The 19,309-nt window shown below is 40.0% G+C and overlaps 4 protein-coding genes across 5 annotated transcripts; 3 read left to right on the forward strand and 1 right to left on the reverse strand.

Annotated features, from left to right (window-relative positions):
* Positions 1–7,448: 7,448 nt before the first annotated feature.
* LOC105963590 (putative CCR4-associated factor 1 homolog 7) lies at positions 7,449–9,084 on the forward strand. Its single transcript, XM_088818218.1, has 2 exons — positions 7,449–7,753; positions 7,919–9,084. The coding sequence occupies exon 2, from the start codon at positions 8,028–8,030 to the stop codon at positions 8,844–8,846; it is 819 nt and encodes a 272-aa protein (XP_088674344.1). The 5' UTR covers positions 7,449–7,753; positions 7,919–8,027; the 3' UTR covers positions 8,847–9,084.
* Positions 9,085–9,694: 610 nt separating this feature from the next.
* LOC105963591 (DOMON domain-containing protein / dopamine beta-monooxygenase N-terminal domain-containing protein) lies at positions 9,695–13,120 on the forward strand. The gene has a single exon (XM_012988009.2). It carries the CDS (start codon positions 10,225–10,227, stop codon positions 12,874–12,876), a length of 2,652 nt encoding a protein of 883 aa, XP_012843463.2. The 5' UTR covers positions 9,695–10,224; the 3' UTR covers positions 12,877–13,120.
* Positions 13,121–13,990: 870 nt separating this feature from the next.
* Positions 13,991–15,923, forward strand: LOC148770847 (uncharacterized). Of its 2 annotated transcripts, XM_088818220.1 has the most exons (5): positions 14,022–14,451; positions 14,571–14,675; positions 14,773–14,936; positions 15,048–15,153; positions 15,684–15,923. In XM_088818220.1, the coding sequence occupies exons 2-5, from the start codon at positions 14,601–14,603 to the stop codon at positions 15,828–15,830; spliced, it is 492 nt and encodes a 163-aa protein (XP_088674346.1). In that variant the 5' UTR covers positions 14,022–14,451; positions 14,571–14,600; the 3' UTR covers positions 15,831–15,923. The 2 variants fall into 2 exon arrangements, with proteins under 2 accessions (XP_088674347.1, XP_088674346.1); XM_088818221.1 differs by having other exon boundaries at positions 13,991–14,675; positions 15,051–15,153.
* A 141-nt stretch (positions 15,924–16,064) lies between these two features.
* On the reverse strand, positions 16,065–18,080 carry LOC105963592 (uncharacterized). Its single transcript, XM_088818219.1, has 2 exons — positions 17,534–18,080; positions 16,065–17,381 (listed from the first exon to the last, which is right to left on the reverse strand). The coding sequence occupies exon 2, from the start codon at positions 17,136–17,138 to the stop codon at positions 16,233–16,235; it is 906 nt and encodes a 301-aa protein (XP_088674345.1). The 5' UTR covers positions 17,139–17,381; positions 17,534–18,080; the 3' UTR covers positions 16,065–16,232.
* Between the last annotated feature and the right edge of the window lie 1,229 nt (positions 18,081–19,309).

Raw genomic sequence — 19,309 nt, forward strand, 5'->3', positions numbered from 1 at the left:
TCGAACTAGTTTCGATTACATGCATGAACTAATCACATAGTCAACGTACCTTAACGCTTCCGCCATACACATGGTAATTTACGATTTTATTAAAACATGTAAAACCGAAATAATATAAAACACATGTTTGTTCATCATATTGCAAAAATCGAAACACGTGATCACATATTACTCATGCTCGTAAATTAAAATTCACACAAACATGTTCGAATCAAATTTACGAAAGTTCCGATTTAATTACCTCTTGTAGCGTGAGATTTCGACGAATCGAACTCCGAACTCAAACCCGTACAAGCTGCGTTATACCACTCCTAGGGGCTGCAGGAATACCACCAAACAGCAGCTGGTCCGATGGTGAGACGACGGCTGCGCGTGCGAATCAGCGGCGGCGGCGCGTGGTCGATGCAGCGGCGCGTGGGGCGGTGCAGCGATGTCTTCGGGGCTGCAGCTCCTCTCCAATCAGGTTTCACCTCGAATAAACCGATATGCCCCTACTGTAGCACTAGATACAAAGGGGTTAAATAACAAGGGAAATACGAGAGAAAAAGAAGAGAAAACCGGCGGTTTTCGGCGGCGAACGGCGCCGGTGCGGCAGCGGCAGCCGAGAGGCTTGGGCGGCTAGGGCTGGACGGCTAGGGTTGTGGGAGTAAAAAATCTGAACTCAAACTCTTGTTTGAGATCTATTTATACTAGGGTTCTCAACCCTTGTGGGCTTAAGTCATTGGGCTTGACCCACTGTTTCATTAAGCCCATTCCCTCGTCGGCCTCGTTTCTAGCAAACGATCGTTCACAAAATTATAACAAAATTATATTTGTGACGAGCTTAAAGTCCTCGTCGATACGAGTGCCTCTTCGAAATTTCCAATTTCCAAAAGTGGAAACTTCCACTTCAGTGGACCTATTAAATCGGGAAACTTCCCAATTTAGAAAGTTCACTAAATTCCGCATGTCTCTTTCTCTACGTTTATTCCGACTCGTAGTCCACAATCACGAATCTTGGACTCAATCATATTGACCTCCAACTTTGCAAAGATTAACATATTAACCTATGCTCATTGTTATCAAGGATCCGTATTACACGAGAAGTGTGACCCTCAATGGTTCAGGTGTATGCTAGTTGTGGGCTCACAACTCTTTGTGATTCGAACAACACATTGTTCTTATGCGAACTCCTCCCAAGAGTCCCGATTAGAGTAAAACTCATTTTACTTAATCGCCGATCAAATCGGTGTCCAACGAATCAAGATTGGCGTCTAGCAACTACGCATCATGATTCCCTAGATACAAGTGAAGTGCCTGCAAGAACCTTATGATATAGTTAGCGTACAGTACGATCCCTGCGCAGCACATGTCCCGATTGAACTAGAGGCATTGGTTCACCGAGACCTCTTATAAAGTTCAATAACCGTGCGAACGTTCTAGGTATTATAAATCCGTTCGTGTGTGACTTAGGGAAACACATTTCTCTAATCACCCCACAATCAACTCTGGCCAGAGATTCCTTGGATTATAAACCGTTAGAACACACAGGACATCCATGACTACTCTAGCGCTCGAATCCCCTTCTACAATGCACATACTTCACACTAGATTTCGGATTGCACGAACGTTGGCCCTTGGAGTGGTCCGCTGTGGGACTCAGGGACAGGTCACGATACAATCGGTCCTCTAGTGAAGTCACGGTGATGTCTGGGTCTTAAGGACTAATCGTGTACAACTATATCTTAGAAACCTATTACTCGATGAATGAGAACCACTTATAGATTTCTAGGGCGAGGGAGTTCAGTGAACTCATCTAGTATGAGCACCCACTCAAGTATGCCGGTGTCACGACACCGAGGACTGATGAGACGCAGTACACATACACTAAGTGTTAGTCTCAAAAGGGAAAGGCCGGTATCCTCATTATTGGCGTAACCCATCGACTAGGAACAAGGTTTAACAGTTACATTACATTGCTGAGTTATCTCATGATTCTACTAGATGAACTCACAGTAATAGAGTAACTCATTAGGACTATATATATGCTACTTGCATGGGATAAGAGATATAGAATGCCAAATGAAATATTTTATTATTACGAACGAAAAAACGATTGTTTTATTACAAGATAAAAAGAAAGACCACAGCCACAAGTTGGCTTGTTGGTCACCTACTCTAACAGATCTGATGCGAGAGCAGGTATAAACCATGGTAGACAGCAACGAACGTAGTAAGGTGGAAGCATCTAAGACGATGGAAGAAATGAGAGCAGCCATGAGTTTAATAATGGCCAAAATGATGAACATACCTAACCCTAATCCGACGTCGGGAGAGCAGCGGGGGCCAGATCTGACCAACCGGGGTCAGACCAGTGGCGAGGCATGGGGGTCAGAGTATCACATGCCGACAAAATGTTCACCGGTGGAGTTCCCCAAATTCGACGGTGCAGATCTGAGAGGATGGGTTTATCGTTGTAAACAGTTCTTTGACGTCGATGAAACACCAGCTACCTCGAAGGTGAAGCTAGCTTCTATGCACCTAGAGGGTAGAGCACTTCAATGGCATCGGACTTATATGCGATCGAGGATTACCAGAGGATTACCTCACTGGGAGGAGTATGTGCAAGCCTTAAACAGTAGATTCGGCACCCTATTGTATGAAGATCCAATGGCCGAGCTAATGAATCTGAAACAAACGGATTCCTTGCAAGAGTACCTCGACCAATTCGACATGTTGTTGAACTGTCTAGACTTGCCGGAGCAGCACGCTGTGAGCTGTTTGTTAGGGGGCATGAAGGCAGAAATTGCTTTACAAATCCGTATGTTCAAACCTAAAACGATGATGGATGTTATCAGTTTAGCTAAATTACAAGAACAAACCCTTAACCTAAGCCACAAAAAACCTTTCAGCCCATCCCCAATTCGAGCGAACTACACCTCGAACAAACCACAACCCTTACCACTGGCCCGAACCTCCCACAACTCCCTTCCATCTAGAACCAACTACTCACCATCTCCACAGCCACGGCCGTATACCAACCCCACCCGAAATTCCACCAACCCAATCATTCCATCAAGAAGGTTAAGCCATAATGAAGTAGATGAGATGAGTTGCTTTTGGTGTGATGAGAAATATTCAAGGGATCATAACTGCCCAAAGAAGAGGCAGCTGTATGTTATGGAATTAATGGAGGAAGACTCCCCTACTGAAGAGTATGCTTCAGTTATCACTACTGAGGAGAGGCGAGAATGGGAGAGTGAATAACCTACCTCTCAAGTTTCCATGCACGCTATGACAGAAGCCCATGATTATAAGACCATGAGGCTCACTGGATCATCACGAGGGAAGACCATACATATCCTCATAGATGATGGAGCCACCCATAACTTTGTAGATGTCCAGACACTCAAGAGATTGGGGTTTAAACTGGAAGAAATGAACCCTTCCCCGATGCAAGTAGCTGGAGGAAACAAACTTATAAGTCTGTACAAGTGCAACAACTTCACTTGGAAGATGCATGGAGTGGAGTTCAGTCAGAAGTTATGACTCTACCATTAGGCAGTTGTGATTTAGTTTTAGGAATTCAGGGGCTAGTCACCTAAGGTGACATTACCAGTAACTACCAGCAGTTAAGGATGGGGTTTAACTACTTAGGTAAAAGGGTGGTATTGAGGGGACTCCAACCAAACTCCATCAAGCTTGTTTCAAATAAAAAGCTGAACAAAATACTCCAAAAACCTGAGCAGATAGCCTATCAATGTCTAGGGTCTTTACAAGGGAGTAAGGAAGATGTAGAGGGGTCAACTCAACCTGAGGGGGACCATAAACATCTAGATCAACCCCCAGGTTTTGTGGCCACATTGCAATCCATGGAATGTGGTCTTGGGGATCCACTCTCTCAGTTGTTGAAGAAATATGATGATCTTTTTGCAGAATCTGATACCCTTCCACCTCACAGATCACATGACCACATAATTTACTTAAAAGAAGGTGCAGAGGCAGTGAATGTGAGACCTTATAGGTACCCTAATTTGCAGAATAATGAGATAGAAAAGATAGTGAAAGAATTGCTAGACACTGGAGTAGTGAGAGAGAGCTCCAGCCCCTTTTCTTCCCCAGTGGTGTTAGTTAAGAAGAAAGACAATTCTTGGAGAATGTGTGTGGACTACAGAGAGTTAGATAAGCACACTGTGAAGGACAAGTTCCCCATACCTGTGATTGAAGAGCTGTTAGATGAGCTCCATGGAGCTAGTGTGTTCTCCAAGGTAGATTTGAGGTCAGGTTACCATCAAATTCGAATGCATGAGGAAGATATCACAAAGACTACCTTTAGAACTCACCATGGTCACTTTGAGTTCATAGTGATGCCCTTCGGATTAACTAATGCCCCATCCACCTTTCAAGGATTGATGAATAAGATCTTTCAAATTCATCTAAGGAAATTCATATTGGTTTTCTTTGATGATATTTTGATCTATAGTAAGAATCAACCTGATCATTGGGAACACTTGAGAGTGACTTTAGAGCTGCTAAGAGACAATCAGTTGTTTGTCAAGAAGAGTAAGTGTTCCTTCAGCACTACAAACATTGAGTATTTGGGGCATATCATTTCTTCAGAGGGAGTAGCAGCAGATCCCAGTAAGACCCAAACAATGACAGAATGGGCAACTTCAAAGAATTTGAAGGCATTAAGGGGGTTCATGGGATTAACTGGATACTACAGACGGTTTGTGAAGGATTATGGCAAGATTGCACAACCTCTCACTCAGTTGTTGATGAAGGATAGTTTTCAGTGGGCGGAGGCAGCTCAGTTAGCTTTTGACAATTTGAAGCAAGCTATGACCCAAACCCCAGTGCTTGGGCTTCCAGATTTCACCAAGGAATTTACTGTGGAGACTGATGCATCTGGAACTGGATTAGGGGCAGTATTGATGCAACAAGGCAGACCTTTAGCCTTCATGAGTAAGGCCTTGACTACAAGACAAGGGGGGTTATCTACCTATGAAAATGAGCTTCTAGCATTAGTGACTGCAGTCCAGAAGTGGAGACCTTATCTCATTGGTGCTCACTTCACTGTGAAGACAGACCATCAAAGTCTAAAGTACTTAATGAAGCAAAGAGTGTCTACACCAGCCCAACAGAAATGCCTAGTGAAGCTCATGGGGTATGACTTCACTATTAGCTACAAGAAAGGAAGAGACAATGTTGCAGCAGATGGATTGTCCAGGCTTAACAATGACACTTCATTACAGACTATGACAGTAGTTCAATGTTCATTCTTAAGGGACATTCAAGACACTTATGTAAGTGATCCTAAGTTGCAAGAGATCATTACCAAATTGCAGCAAAATGCTGGCTCCAAACCCTCTTACAGTTGGGCTAACAACATATTACTCAGAAAGGGGAAGTTGGTGGTGGGAAACACTTCCCAACTGAGGCATAAGATCATTAATCACTACCACGGTTCAGCAATTGGAGGCCATTCTGGAATAACTAGCACACTTCATAGGATTAAACAGCTTATGTATTGGAAGGGACTCAAGAAGGATGTCTACACATTTGTACAAGGTTGTGATGTCTGCCAGAGGAATAAGGGGGAGAATGTGGCTTGTCCAGGCTTGTTACAGCCTCTTCCCATACCAAATCGTATATGGGAGGAAATTTCACTGGATTTCATTAGTGGATTGCCCTTATCTGGTGGAAAAGATACCATATTTGTAGTAGTGGATAGGCTGAGCAAATGAGCACACTTCATGGCATTAAAACACCCTTTCACGGCTAGTGTGATTGCTCAAGTCTTTGTGGATCATGTTTACAAATTACATGGGATGCCCAAGGTGATAGTTAGTGACCGAGATCCTATTTTCATGAGCAAATTTTGGCAGGAATTCTTTAAGTTGCAAGGCACTCGGCTTCATCCTTCGACCGCATACCACCTACAGACAGACGGGCAAACGAAGGTGGTCAAAAAGTGCTTGGAATGTTATCTCAGATGCATGACGGGGGAGAGACTGAAGGAATGGGCATGTTGGTTGCCATTGGCCGAGTGGTGGTACAACACCAATTACCACTCTTCTACACTCACCACTCCATATGAGATCATGTATGGTCAGAAACCACCATCGCACCTACCTTATTTACCCCTCACTTCCTCCAATGATATGGTTGATCGAAGCTTACAGAACCGAGAGGCTACTATTAGTATTATCAAACAAAAACTGGAGAGAGCTCAGAATAGGATGAAAATCCAAGCTGATAAGAAAAGGAGTGAACGATCTTTTGAGGTTGGGGATTGGGCATTCATTAAATTACAGCCCTACAGACAACAATCTATGAGAACTAACACCTACCATAAGCTCTCAGCAAGGTTTATTGGACCTTACAAGGTTCTTCAGAAGGTTGGAAAAGTAGCTTACACCCTGGAACTCCCCGAGAATGCTAGGATTCATCATACTTTTCATGTTTCTCAATTGAAGAAGAAGATAGGCAACCAAATCAGTCAAAAACATTTACCCACATATATCACTGCACACGGGCACATTATTCTTGAACCTGAATCTATTGTTGATCGCAGGATGGTCCCTAGGAACAACAAGGCAGTCACACAAGTGCTAATCAAATGTTTTAATGCGGACTTTCTAAAAGAGAGGTACAATGGACGAGTCAGAAGAAGTATTGCATGGGAGGAGAGGAAGAAGATGACATGAAGAGGAGGAGCTGCCACTTTTATTTTAATCTTTTATTAAATCGTGTTCACGCTTTTACTAGTTAGACAATTAATAATTCCTAATTAAAGACCGACACGTGGAGGGAGGGCTTAGCTGAAAAAACTTTCAGCTCTCCTTAGAAACGTGCCCACACTTTCTATTAAAAGTAGCACTTTCTAATTATAACCTAGTATAAATATAGTAAGGAGATGAGGTAGCCGTTATTCTGATTTGGCTAGGTTTATCTTCGTCTTCTTCATTGAGATTCTGAACAGTGTTTGAGGCTATAATTCTCGAAGCTCTTTTCAGTTGTGAGCTTCCCGGATTGCTTCGTTTTATTCTGTAATTCGTTGTTGAAGTTATATCCATTTGTTTACGTTAATTCCAGCTCAATTTCTATATCTGTTTTTAGTACGTTTCAGAATTCAAAATTTATGAGCTTTCCATTTCTTATTAGATTTTAATTCTAAAATATTCTGATTTTTTAAATTTATTTTAGTATTATTATGAGTTTTATATGCTAACGACTAAAAATTGGAATTTTCCGAATTTCTATCCGAAAACGTCCAATTTTGGAACGAACTTTTCTATTCCATTTTCTGAAATTATGGTTTCTGATTGTTCCGATTTTTTTTTTTTGAATAAAATTGGAATTAGATTTTCTTTCCAAAGAAAATCAGATATTTTTCTAAAATATTATTTTCGATCCAATTTGTCCTATTTTGGGACCAAAAATGCCCATAAAAATCTGAGTTGTGCGGGGGTCCCAAATTAGAAGAACAAAAATCTGAAATTAATCTGAAAACCTCTTTATATTCTCAAACCCCGGCATTTTCCTATTTTTTACGTCACTCCTTGACCCAAGTGGTCTAATCCGATTCAAGTTCCTCCAAATACCTGTAGCCAAACAGAGTGTTAGAGCCTGACATACCCACCCAACCCCAACCCCAACCCCCCACCCCCGGGCCTCTATCTGCACTTCATCTTCTCCGCGTTGACACACCAATCAGTGCTCGCAGACCTCCGAATCTTCTGTCTTCAACTCACTATTTCACATGCTAAAGGTCGGATCTTCAACTCAAACTGACAACCAAAACCCTTTCTTTTGGTTCTTTACTGGCTGATTGCTTTTTGCTATTTTCCTAATTGCTCTCGATCTGTTTTCGCTTGTTTCCGTTCAAAGATTCAATCTTTCTACTTAAACAATTTTTTTTCCGTAATATTTGCAGATTTGGCTGATTGATTCCTAGATTACACCATTATCAAGACTATTTTGGTGCACAAGATTGTTTCTTTTTGCAGCCAGAACGAAGTCAAAATTAAGAGGAGAAGGAAGAAATGTCTGAGTTGCCAAAGAACGACTCTGTTACAATTAGGGAGGTATGGAACGACAATCTCGAGCAAGAGTTTGCTCTGATTCGTGATATAGTCGATAATTATCCTTATGTTGCCATGGATACTGAGTTCCCCGGTGTGGTTCTTCGCCCACTGGGCAGTTTTAATCATATCCATGAGTACAATTATCAAACCCTCAAGGATAATGTTGATATGTTGAAGTTAATTCAGTTGGGTCTCACATTTTCGGATGAAAATGGGAATTTACCCACCTGTGATAATACATGCTGCATTTGGCAATTCAATTTCCGCGAATTCAATGTGAGCGAGGACATATTTGCTAATGATTCGATAGAATTGTTGAGGGAATCGGGAATTGATTTCAAGAAGAACAACGAGGCGGGGATCGATGCTAGCCACTTTGCTGAGCTGCTGATGTCATCTGGGATTGTTTTGAATGATAACGTGCGCTGGGTGACATTCCACAGCGGCTATGACTTTGGGTACTTGCTTAAATTATTGACTTGTAGAAGTTTGCCGGAGAGTGCAGTGGGGTTCTTCAATATGCTGAATTTGTACTTCCCAGTGGTGTATGATATAAAGCATTTGATGAAGTTTTGCAATAGCCTTCATGGCGGGCTGAATAAGCTAGCAGAGCTGTTGGAAATTGAGAGGATTGGGATTTGTCATCAGGCAGGTTCTGATAGTTTGCTCACATCTTCGGCTTTCAAGAAGTTAAAAGACAACTTCTTCAATGGGTTCACCGAAAAGTATGCAGGTGTATTGTATGGACTTGGTGTTGAGAATGGATTTGAAAAATAAAGATATAAAGTTTGTAAGACCTCCACTCCTCCACCCCCTTTGTATTTGATCTTGATGTATTATTAGGTGTAGAAGTAGTAGTACGTTGATGGATTTCAAAGTTTGTTTGTTGCTTGTTTTTTGTTTTTGTTTTTTTAAATTAACTTTGTTCTCGGAGGAGGAGGTGTTGTAGCTTGAACACTGTAAAGTTTGATATACACATGTTGGAATAACAGTTGTACCATTTCATCCTTGTGAATTCTTCAATATGCCGTTTCTGTATTTTTGCACCAAGTAATGTAATACTTGCTGCTGCTGTTGGATTTCTTGAATGTTTGCCGTTGAATATGTGGCAATGTGGCATTGTTTTGTACACTCTAATGATCACCTGTGGAATGATCCCTTGGTGACTGAAACTAGGTGCCATTTTTTAAGCTGGTCAGTTCGCCGTGAACGCTGAATTGGAGAATGTTATTTCTGAATGTTTGAAATCACTGTAAATTTGTTTTTTTGTTGTTGGAATTTGATAATCCAATTTGTTTTTTCGTTGTTGGAGTTTGATAATCCCAGAGGGTTTTGAATGTTTTTTTTTTTTCTCCATTCGGATATTTAGATTTCGCCCTATTAATTATTAAATCCAAGCCTTTACGACGCCTTCCGTATTAATATTACTTAATTATTAATACTAAAAATCTTGTCAAATTGAAAGAAGCCTTGGAGTTTTTTTTTTGATAATTAAGAAGCCTTGGAGTTTGATTAATGGATTAATCATTAATGGATTGTTTTCTTTCTAATAAATTGCATTAATTAGGCCGTCTAAGGGGTGTCATTAATATATGTTTAAATCACAATGGGATGATGACTAATCACCATTCACCACTACTAAATAAATCGTATATTCTCTACTTTTAAGAAAGTAATTCCAAGTTAATTACTGGTGTGTGCATCTTTTCTTCACCAAATTGCAAGCCTGAAAACAAAAGCACCAAACAAAAATCAAAAACCCCTGTAGCCTGCTCTGCTGCTTCGTCAACCCCTTGCAAAGTTGCTTGCAATTCGTCTCTCGTCTCTCGTCTCTCTCTCTCTCTCTCTCTCTCTCTCTCTCTCTCTCTCTCTCTCTCTCTCTCTCTCTCTCTCTCTCTCTCTCTCTCTCTCTCTCTCTCTCTCTCTCTCTCTGTGCGTGTGTGCATTCAGGGTTGATCGTTCTTCTTGTTTCCTCTCTCTCTCTCCGTGTACTTGTAATTTTGGTACATGTAAATACATATATGCATTTAGCCCTTTGATCGATCTTATATATATATATGATAATGATGTATATGTAGATAAATCTTGTATACATCCATCTGCATATTGGATCCATTGATAAAAAAACCAGATCCGCCATCTACGATCTCCTCAGATGGCCCCATCAACACTAATCCTTTTGGGGCTTTTTATGTTTTTGATTCCTTTCCCCTATTCCGATCCCGTTTCGGCTTGCCCTAGGACCAACACCTCTCTCCTCAACTTCACCTCACACTTCACCATGGTACAGCATCAGCTTCGCGGCATTCTCTCCGTCATTGATGATTGTTCTTTCCGTGTTTCCCAATTTGATATGCTCTCTGGCTCCGACGTCCATTGGTGGGGCGCCGCAGGGGATAATTTCCTAAATCTCACCGCCGGCTTCCTCATTTCAGATTCTAATCTCAATCACACTTATCAAAATGACACCTTTATTGTTCCTTTGCGGAAAAATGTGACCTGGGATCAAATTAAAGTTCTTGCAGTTTGGGATGTCCCTACAGCTTCCAATTTCGGCCACATTTTGTTGAGTAATTATTCTGTGAATGGCGGAGCGAATTTCTCAGACCGTGAGCAACCAACCGTGTTTGAGAATTGTAAAGTACTCTCTGATAATTATAGGATCAGGTGGAGTCTCAACAAGGAGGATGCTGTGATTGATATTGGTTTGGAGGCTGCAATTGGAGTTCAGAATTATATGGCTTTCGGGTGGGCTAACCCCAACGTTTCCAATTCTTTGATGGTAGGTGGTGATGTGGCGATCACAGGGTTTGAGGGGGATGGACTGCCCTTTGCGCATGATTATTTTATAACCAAGTATAGCGAGTGTATGATCAATGAGGATGGGACTGTTCAGGGGGTTTGTCCGGATACTATGTATAAATCTACCGATCCCATTGGGCTGGTGAACAATACAATCTTGGTTTATGGGCATAGGAAGGATGGAGTATCATTCATTAGGTATAAGAGACCTCTCAAGTCTAATGATAGCAATTTCGATCTAGAAGTTGATCCCACGGCAAACATGACTGTGATATGGGCAATAGGGCTGATTAAGCCTCCTGATAGCTTACGTCCTTTCTATCTTCCTCAAAATCACGGTGGGAGTTATGGTCACTTGAGCCTCAACATTTCCAACCACGTAAATGATTGTTTAGGACCATTGGATGCTAAAGATAAGGAGGATCAAGATCTTGTCATTGCGGATAAAAAGGAGCCGCTTGTTATATCAACTGGCCCAGCATTACATTATCCAAATCCTCCAAATCCTTCTAAAGTTCTTTATATCAACAAGAAAGAAGCTCCTCTTCTGAGGGTAGAGAGGGGTGTGCAAGTGAAGTTCTCAATACAGGCTGGACATGATGTGGCATTATATGTTACATCTGATCCCATTGGTGGGAATGCAACTTTGAGAAACATGACAGAGACTATATATTTTGGGGGTCCAGAAGCGGAAGGTGTACAAGCCAGCCCTACAGAATTGACCTGGGCTCCTGACAGAAATACACCGGATCTTGTTTACTACCAGTCTCTTTATGTACCAAAGATGGGCTGGAAAGTTCAAGTGGTCGATGGAGGTTTGCCAGATATGTATAACAATAGTGTTTCTTTGGATGATCAGCAAGTTATGCTATTCTGGACACTATCAGATAACTCAATATCTATTGCAGCTAGGGGTGAGAAGAAAAGTGGTTATCTGGCAATTGGATTTGGTCGTGGGATGATAAACAGCTATGCTTATGTGGGTTGGGTTGATGACAGCGGTAAAGGAAGGGTGAGCACCTATTGGATTGATGGAAGGGATGCTTTAAATGTGCATCCGACAAACGAGAATTTGACATACGTGAGATGCAAATCTGAAAATGGCATCATTACATTGGAGTTCACCCGGCCTCTAAAACCATCTTGTGACCTGAATGAAAGGCCAGAATGCAACAACATTGTCGATCCTTCAACTCCATTGAAGGTTATCTGGGCCATGGGTGCTCAATGGTCCGATGACCATTTGAGTGTGAGAAACATGCATTTCGCAACAAGCAAGAGACCAATGAGTGTGCTGCTAATGCGTGGTTCTGCAGAAGCAGAGGAGGACTTGAGACCTGTTTTAGCTGTGCATGGGTTTATGATGTTTCTTGCATGGGGTATTTTGTTGCCTGCTGGAATACTTGCAGCTAGATACTTGAAGCATGTGAAGGATGACAGTTGGTATAGGATTCATGTGTACCTGCAATACTCGGGTTTAGCTATTGTTTTCCTAGGGTTTTTATTTGCTGTTGCTGAACTACGGGGCCTGACTCTGGACTCAGTGCATGTGAAGTTTGGAATGCTGGCAATATTGCTGGCAGTAGCACAACCGATGAATGCATACTTAAGACCAAAGAAGGCTGCCATTGGAGAGGAGTCTTCTCGAAAGAGAATTGTATGGGAATATACTCACATTATAACTGGGAGATGTGCTCTAGTGGTTGGATTTGCAGCTCTTATAAGTGGGTTGAAACATTTGGGAGATAGGTATGGGGATGAAAACGTTCATGGACTAAGCTGGGCTCTGATAGTTTGGTTCTTGATAGGTGCTTTGATTGTAATGTATTTGGAGTATCGTGAGACTAGTATGAGTCGAGGCAGAGTAGCTGGAAGAAGCAATTGGGTGTTGGGTAATGGTGAAGAGGAGGATATTGACCTTTTGAGACAAAGTCGGCCAATGACAGATAAAGAATCGTATTCGTCAGAAAGAATGGAGGTTCAGCTAGAACCGTTGAGCAGATAGAGTTACAGCAGCTAAGGTGGTTGGTCACTTATATATATTATATATATTCGATAGTTATCTGTAGTGTTTTGGTATACAAGTTGATGAGCATATAGATACATTCTGAGAGTTTTGAGGTTTCATCCTCTTGTTAAGAACACTCATTCCATGTTTTTGGTCCTGGAGAGCACGAATAGTCTGCGGCGCCGATCATGTATACTTGGTAAATCCATTAACATATTGAAAGCACATCATTATTCATTTATTCTTTCTACTTATTGCTCTAGTTAGTAAGATTAGGCACTAATAATATTTGTCTTTCGGGCATTTATTTGTACCATTATTAGATTACCATTTACATATTTACAGGCCCGAGTTTTTGACATATTACTATTATAAGAAACAAAAGCTTGATCGTATTTTATCCAAAATAATAAAATAATGAAGCAAGACAAGAAGAAATAAACTCTGTCACTAGATTGTTTTACAACATTTGAAAAACTTTTCAGAAAATCTTTAATAATTTCGTTGGGCAGAATATTATTTGTTAGTTGGAGAAGGCAAATGTGCGTGATGTGTCCTTTGATTTGTACAACAGTACAAGCACAGACAGACAGAAATCCGAAATGTTTCCAATAATCCTTGTGTCGAATGGAAGACTGAGTGTATCAAATTATGAAGTAGGATTTTCAAGTGGCCTTCAAACAACTAACCACAACTGCCAAGATAGTGTGAGAACAGATCGACCAAACATGAAGAATAGTTCCGATAAACTGCTGCTTGGACATGGCATTGACATAGCTGCTTCTCTCAGTAATAATAATAAAGTAATAAAATATGCAAACTCATGTGATGTTGAGGAAGAACCTATTAATGTTTCAACAAACAATGGAAAACAAATGCCAGACAAGTTCCATCCTACTGCCCAGCTATCATCACTGTTCAAGGTAGTAGTACAAGTCGATGTTTCAAACTTTTTCTTTTTTTGGATAAAAAAGTTATCAACTGTCTTCATTTTTGGCAGTATAATTTCCCCAAGGAGGACAGAATGACTAAACTATCTCCTATTTATAGTAAAAATAGACGCAGACCTGCCCCAGAGATTAGAACTAGAACCCGTTCTCGTCATGATTCTGTTGCAAAATACAAGTAAATACTTGCCTAAAAAACATTAGTTTATATGTGATTTTCATTTGCTAACAAAATTATAGTGTGTGAAATGAATGCATCTAAAGACATAATACTTACAATCAGATGTGTATTTCCTATTTGATCTCATGTGTTCTTTATTCATACTTTGGTTTGAACAAAGTATACTGGATATCGACATTGACAAGTTTGAGGAAAAGTTGTGGAGAAACCCTAGTGTGGAAATGTCAGACTTCTTTAACTATGGATTGGACGAGGAACAGTGGAAGGATTATTATTGCAAACTGATGGCAAGTGTCACTCTTCATTACCTCTGTAGTCAATGCATTTGGAAACAAGACATATAATGGTTTGCTTTTTCTTTTTCCACTTGTTCTATTTTTCCAGCAAGTGACAAGTTCCAGACAAATCAAAGTATCCACATATGAAAGCATACAGTCACATAAGGTAAACTATAGTACTGTCAGTGCCCCCGGCCACAAGAGGAAAGAAAGAAAAAAAAAACATAGAAGCAAAATATGTTTTCTAATTAATCAGCACCTGATTTTAATGTTTATGTACTTTAGGACGGGTCGACAATTGAAGTAAATTTGGATATGAGAATGGACGATGATCTTCCTTTCATAGATTACAAGGATCTAAATTCCTACGATTCAAATGTCATCATTGAGGTACTATGTTTTCTTCTGTTTCGAAACTAGTACACTTTATGTTGTTTTCTGATATTGTGCTCAAATATTAGTTGGAACTACAATACTTTGTGAACAGATAGTCAAAAGAGAGCACATCAAGGAAGAAGGTGAATTGACTGATTCTGAAGATGATGTTGAAACTCTACGTAACAGTGGAAATACAAAACACATAAAGCGTAGGATGATAAATGGAGACAAGATCTTGCCTTTTCCCATGGATAGCTATCCATGCGAAGATAGGTATTTTAGTATTTTCTTGCTTCTCCCATTCATGTTCATATCGAGCTTCACCGTGAAGAACGATGATGCCCATTTGACTAAATCATCGTTCTGAAACTTAAAACTTAATAGCAGTATGAGCGCTAACATCCAGAAGAAGAGAAATGAAGCAATGTACTCACAAAAAAGCTATAGGTCAAATGAGCACAACTACCGGAGTTGGTATGGTGAAGAAATGGTAAGCTTCAGATATCCCTACTAAAAGTCAAATTTATCTCGTTAGAAGGCCAAAAAAAATTTCATGCATGATATCTTAAGCATCACATCCACATACTATGCCAAGGAATATTCTGCTTCAAAGGTAGATTAGAATTCTTGATAACATAAATCAGAAATAGGTTCTTTTAATATGTCCACCATTTAGTGTTCTGTTCTAATAGACATAAAAGTGCTGAATAAGACAATATGACGTGATCCCGCAACCAATGTCCATATATACGCTACTTTGCGTTGATCTATTTAGCAAATAATCTGATCATTTACAAACCGAACCCTTGTTGCTCATTTATAAGAAATTATTTGTTCGTCCCAATTTCAAGCAACATAGTAGACACACTGTTTTAAGCTTTATTTTGTCCCGGACTACTGTTATTACCTGCCATTTTCATAATAAAAAGATCTCCACAAGTGAGTGAGGATGTTTACCTGTCTTTACGATCCTGCATATTCTATTTACATGATATTTCTATTAAAAACTCTCTTCTTCAGGTTAAACTAGTGCGCTCTAACAAGACAAGAAAGCAGCATTCTTTCAGAAAGGAAAGAGAATGCTCTCTAAGTCATGTAGGTCATGAAAATCAAAAGAAAGCTAAGTTCAGTCTGAGGCATCAGACAAGCCATCACAAGTTGAAATAAATAAATAAAACTATTAAATTACTTCATGTACTAAAACGTTTTTTCTACTCTGTTAGAAAGACATTGTTTCTGAAAAGCAAAGTGGAGTTGGCTATACAACGACAACTTATCCTAAGTATCACAGTTTCAATTCAGATATTAAAGACAAATGTTTTCAAAACCTATATAACTTCACCACGTCAAGCAAGATGCATTCAAGTTTGTATATCTAGAGAGAAACAAAGAGCAATAGCATACAGAGAAAAACACATTCAGACAAATTCCATCACCAAAAGATAATCCAAGTAATACGGATGGCATTCAAGTAAAATCCAAATTCAAATGCATATTCCTATTAATCAAGAAAAGGGAAAAATAACTAAAAACATACTGCTGATATGGATTAAGAAAAAAGAGAATCCATCAGAACAGAGACCGCTTGGATGCCTTATTCCCTAGGATTGCCTCCCAGACCAAAGGCAAGAAAGGTCCCTTTTTGTCTAAATGCTCCCGGACTGCTTTCTCCTCGAAGAAAAACCCCTTGTGCCTCATTGCCTTGATAACATTCTGAGCCTCTTCCAAACCTTTCTCCCTGCAATATACATCAACCAATCCGGTGAAAGTTGCTAAATTTGGGGAATGCCCAGCCTCCAACATCTCAATAGTAAACCCATACACGTCGTCCAACCTATTCCCACTGCATAGCCCCCTAATCAACACCTGATAACTGAACGCATTCGGAACGATCCCATTACTCTGCATTTTCTTAAAAATCCTTACTGCATCTTCTAACTTGTGTGCCTTGCAAAATCCATCTACGACAGCAGTGTAAACGACCACCTCCGGAATGGTGCCCTTCTCACGCATTAACCCAAACAGCTTCATTGCCTCTTGCACCAGCCCATCTTTGCATAAACCATCAAGCATAGCCACCGCATTAGGAATCAACCCCGTCTCTTTCATCTTCTTAAATATCTCATCAGCATCCTCTGGAGGCGATATAGGCTCCACATTCTCTTTTTTCTCGGGCTGAATACTTTTATTTATTGAGTCGGTTGTAAGGGTTTCCGATTTCCGATCAAAGCCAAGTTTGAATTTTTCCAGAAAATCAGCATCAGTTTCGGCCTTAAACGAATTTGGGTTTTCATTTTCACGAACACCGCGAGAATTTGGGAATCGAGAATGCTTTCGCAAAGGCCTGTCGGGAATAGGTTCGGGAGGGAAATTGGAATGACCTAGGGCATCGTCAAAAGAGGAGAAAGAGCGTAGATTTCGCAATAAATGAACAGTTGAAAGAGATCGGAGTTTAGTTCTGAGCAAAGTGGACATCTCAAAGTATTTTCGCCGGTGAACGGCGCAAGAGTGAGTATGTATGTTGTACTGAAATCCGGTGTGACAGTCAGCCCGCCCTTTTCAGTTTCAGCCTCATTACTCTTTGGATCTTCTTGACCCGCAACCACAAATTAAGCCTCTTCTTTTGTTTGACTTTAACCTAAACATAAAACATGCTCACCCCACAACCGGTCTGTTGACCGACCCGGTCCGCCCAGTTGGTTGACCCCTTTGAACCGCCTGATTAAAGAAAAAATAAAATTAATAAAAGGTTAATAACGGCTACTTTGACGGGTCCATGTATACTTTTTCTTCCCTTTTTAACGGTGAAGATCATCGACCGTCTGATATCAATGGTCGATTGTACATAAAATAATACAGCGAGTAAATACCATTTAGAAGTGAAAACAAGGTTTATATATAATATAGGTGGATCAACTCGCTCGTCAAATTCCTATTGGAATATGATCAACACAACTTGCCATTATTTGTTATTAGTACTTGGGAAAAATGGCTGAGTCCGCAGCGCAGTCTGTATATATTGACATACATAAGATAGGCAAATAATTAATGATTGATGTAATATAACTGAGATGAAATGAAACGCATCATAATTGTTTTTTTTAGTGAGTGAAGCGATGGGAACATTATTAAGCAATTAGCACTGACAAAAACTAAAGTAATAAAGAAAGACGACCATTAATAAATAAATAATACTAGTAAAATATAGGCGGCGATGATAAAAGAAAGAGTGAAAGAGATGAGCAGAAAACGCGGACAGTGCTTCAAAAGTAGAGACAGCAAAACAAAAGTCCGGTCTTCAAATGCACGCATGCTAATTTCAATACTTATTACCTCTCTCTCTCTACATATCATGTATTCACCTTTTCCTTAATCTAATACTAATACGGATTAATCATATATTGCCCTATCAATAATGCTGCTATATATAGATAATTAATAATATATATATATATATATATATATATATATATATATATATATATATATATATATATATATATATATATATATATATATATATATATATATATATATATATATATATATATATATATATATATATATATATATATATATATATATATGGGTTTTTTGCAAAAACCACCCATGTGTAATCTCGAATTGCCGGAAAGTCCCCGTGTTAAAACAATTAGCAAATACCCCCTATGATCAGAAGTCAGAGCCAATAAACCCCCTGTGAGCTGATCGTGTGTTACACTCGCCGATTATGCAACTGGGAGCGTATTTTTTGACTGGAAAATACCAAAATACCCTTTCAATTGTTTTATTTTTTAAATTACAGATTCACCCAATAAAAGATCCATCTTTCAATTTAGTCCTTAACATTTTCAAAAAGCCCTCTTCTCCAAATCTACCATCCGTTACCACAAGTCGTCTTTATCTTCCCATTTCCGGCGAGCCCGTGAGATTGAGAAGGAGAATCCCATCGGGGCTTCGGGTTTCAAGAATCCGGGTTGTCAGATTGTTTTCTTCTCGTCGGCCATTCATTCGAGGTGGGGGCGCCGCCGCCGCCGCCTTAAACGACCGTAAGAGGTGTTGGATTGGGTGGGGAGGAGATGGTGCCCATAACACCGACAATGGGCTGCCGATTAGTGGAGATTTTTGCTTGAATTTAGCATTGGTTTTGAGGTGGATGTCGAGAGGACATCTACGAAGCCGTGGCCGCCGACGACAAAGGTATCGTCTCTAATTTCCATCTCCAGACTTCAATTCTTGGTCGGGGAGAGAGAAATGGAGGAAATTGATGTGGCTCGGAGAGGAACCGATTCAAACCGTTGCGGAGCATAGGTCAGAGGCAACGAAGATGTTGGATTGTGGAGGAGGAACAGGATGTGTTGGTGGTTGCTGTTGGAGGCGGGTGCACGGTGGTGCTTTTGAAGAAGATGACTTATTTAATTTTATTTTCTTTTTATTATTTTATACTAGTAATTGTACCCGTGCGATGCACGGGACAACAAATTGCATTGTTTTGATGTTGTAAGAATATAAACAAACGTTTAATGTATCGTAGGATCAAAATTCTATTATAATCATTCATTAATAATTCATCAGTGGAACATTAATAAGTATACTACACACACAAAAAAAAAAAGCAAATAAATTTACTGTTGAATAATTTTCCA

The sequence above is a fragment of the Erythranthe guttata genome, chromosome 5, assembly GCF_056151865.1.
Source record: "Erythranthe guttata isolate IM_541 chromosome 5, IM_541, whole genome shotgun sequence".
In the NCBI taxonomy this organism is placed as follows: Eukaryota; Viridiplantae; Streptophyta; class Magnoliopsida; order Lamiales; family Phrymaceae; genus Erythranthe; species Erythranthe guttata.

Bases quoted from the DNA above. Each gene is read 5' to 3' on its own strand.
- LOC148770847 (XM_088818220.1), top strand. From the start codon at position 14,601: ATGAGAATGGACGATGATCTTCCTTTCATAGATTACAAGGATCTAAAT. The intron at 14,937-15,047 runs GTATTTTAGTAT...AAAACTTAATAG, and splicing joins AGCTATCCATGCGAAGATAG to CAGTATGAGCGCTAACATCC. The intron at 15,154-15,683 runs GTAAGCTTCAGA...TCTCTTCTTCAG, and splicing joins GTTGGTATGGTGAAGAAATG to GTTAAACTAGTGCGCTCTAA.
- LOC105963591 (XM_012988009.2), top strand. From the start codon at position 10,225: ATGGCCCCATCAACACTAATCCTTTTGGGGCTTTTTATGTTTTTGATT.
- LOC105963592 (XM_088818219.1), bottom strand. From the start codon at position 17,138: ATGTCCACTTTGCTCAGAACTAAACTCCGATCTCTTTCAACTGTTCAT.
- LOC105963590 (XM_088818218.1), top strand. From the start codon at position 8,028: ATGTCTGAGTTGCCAAAGAACGACTCTGTTACAATTAGGGAGGTATGG.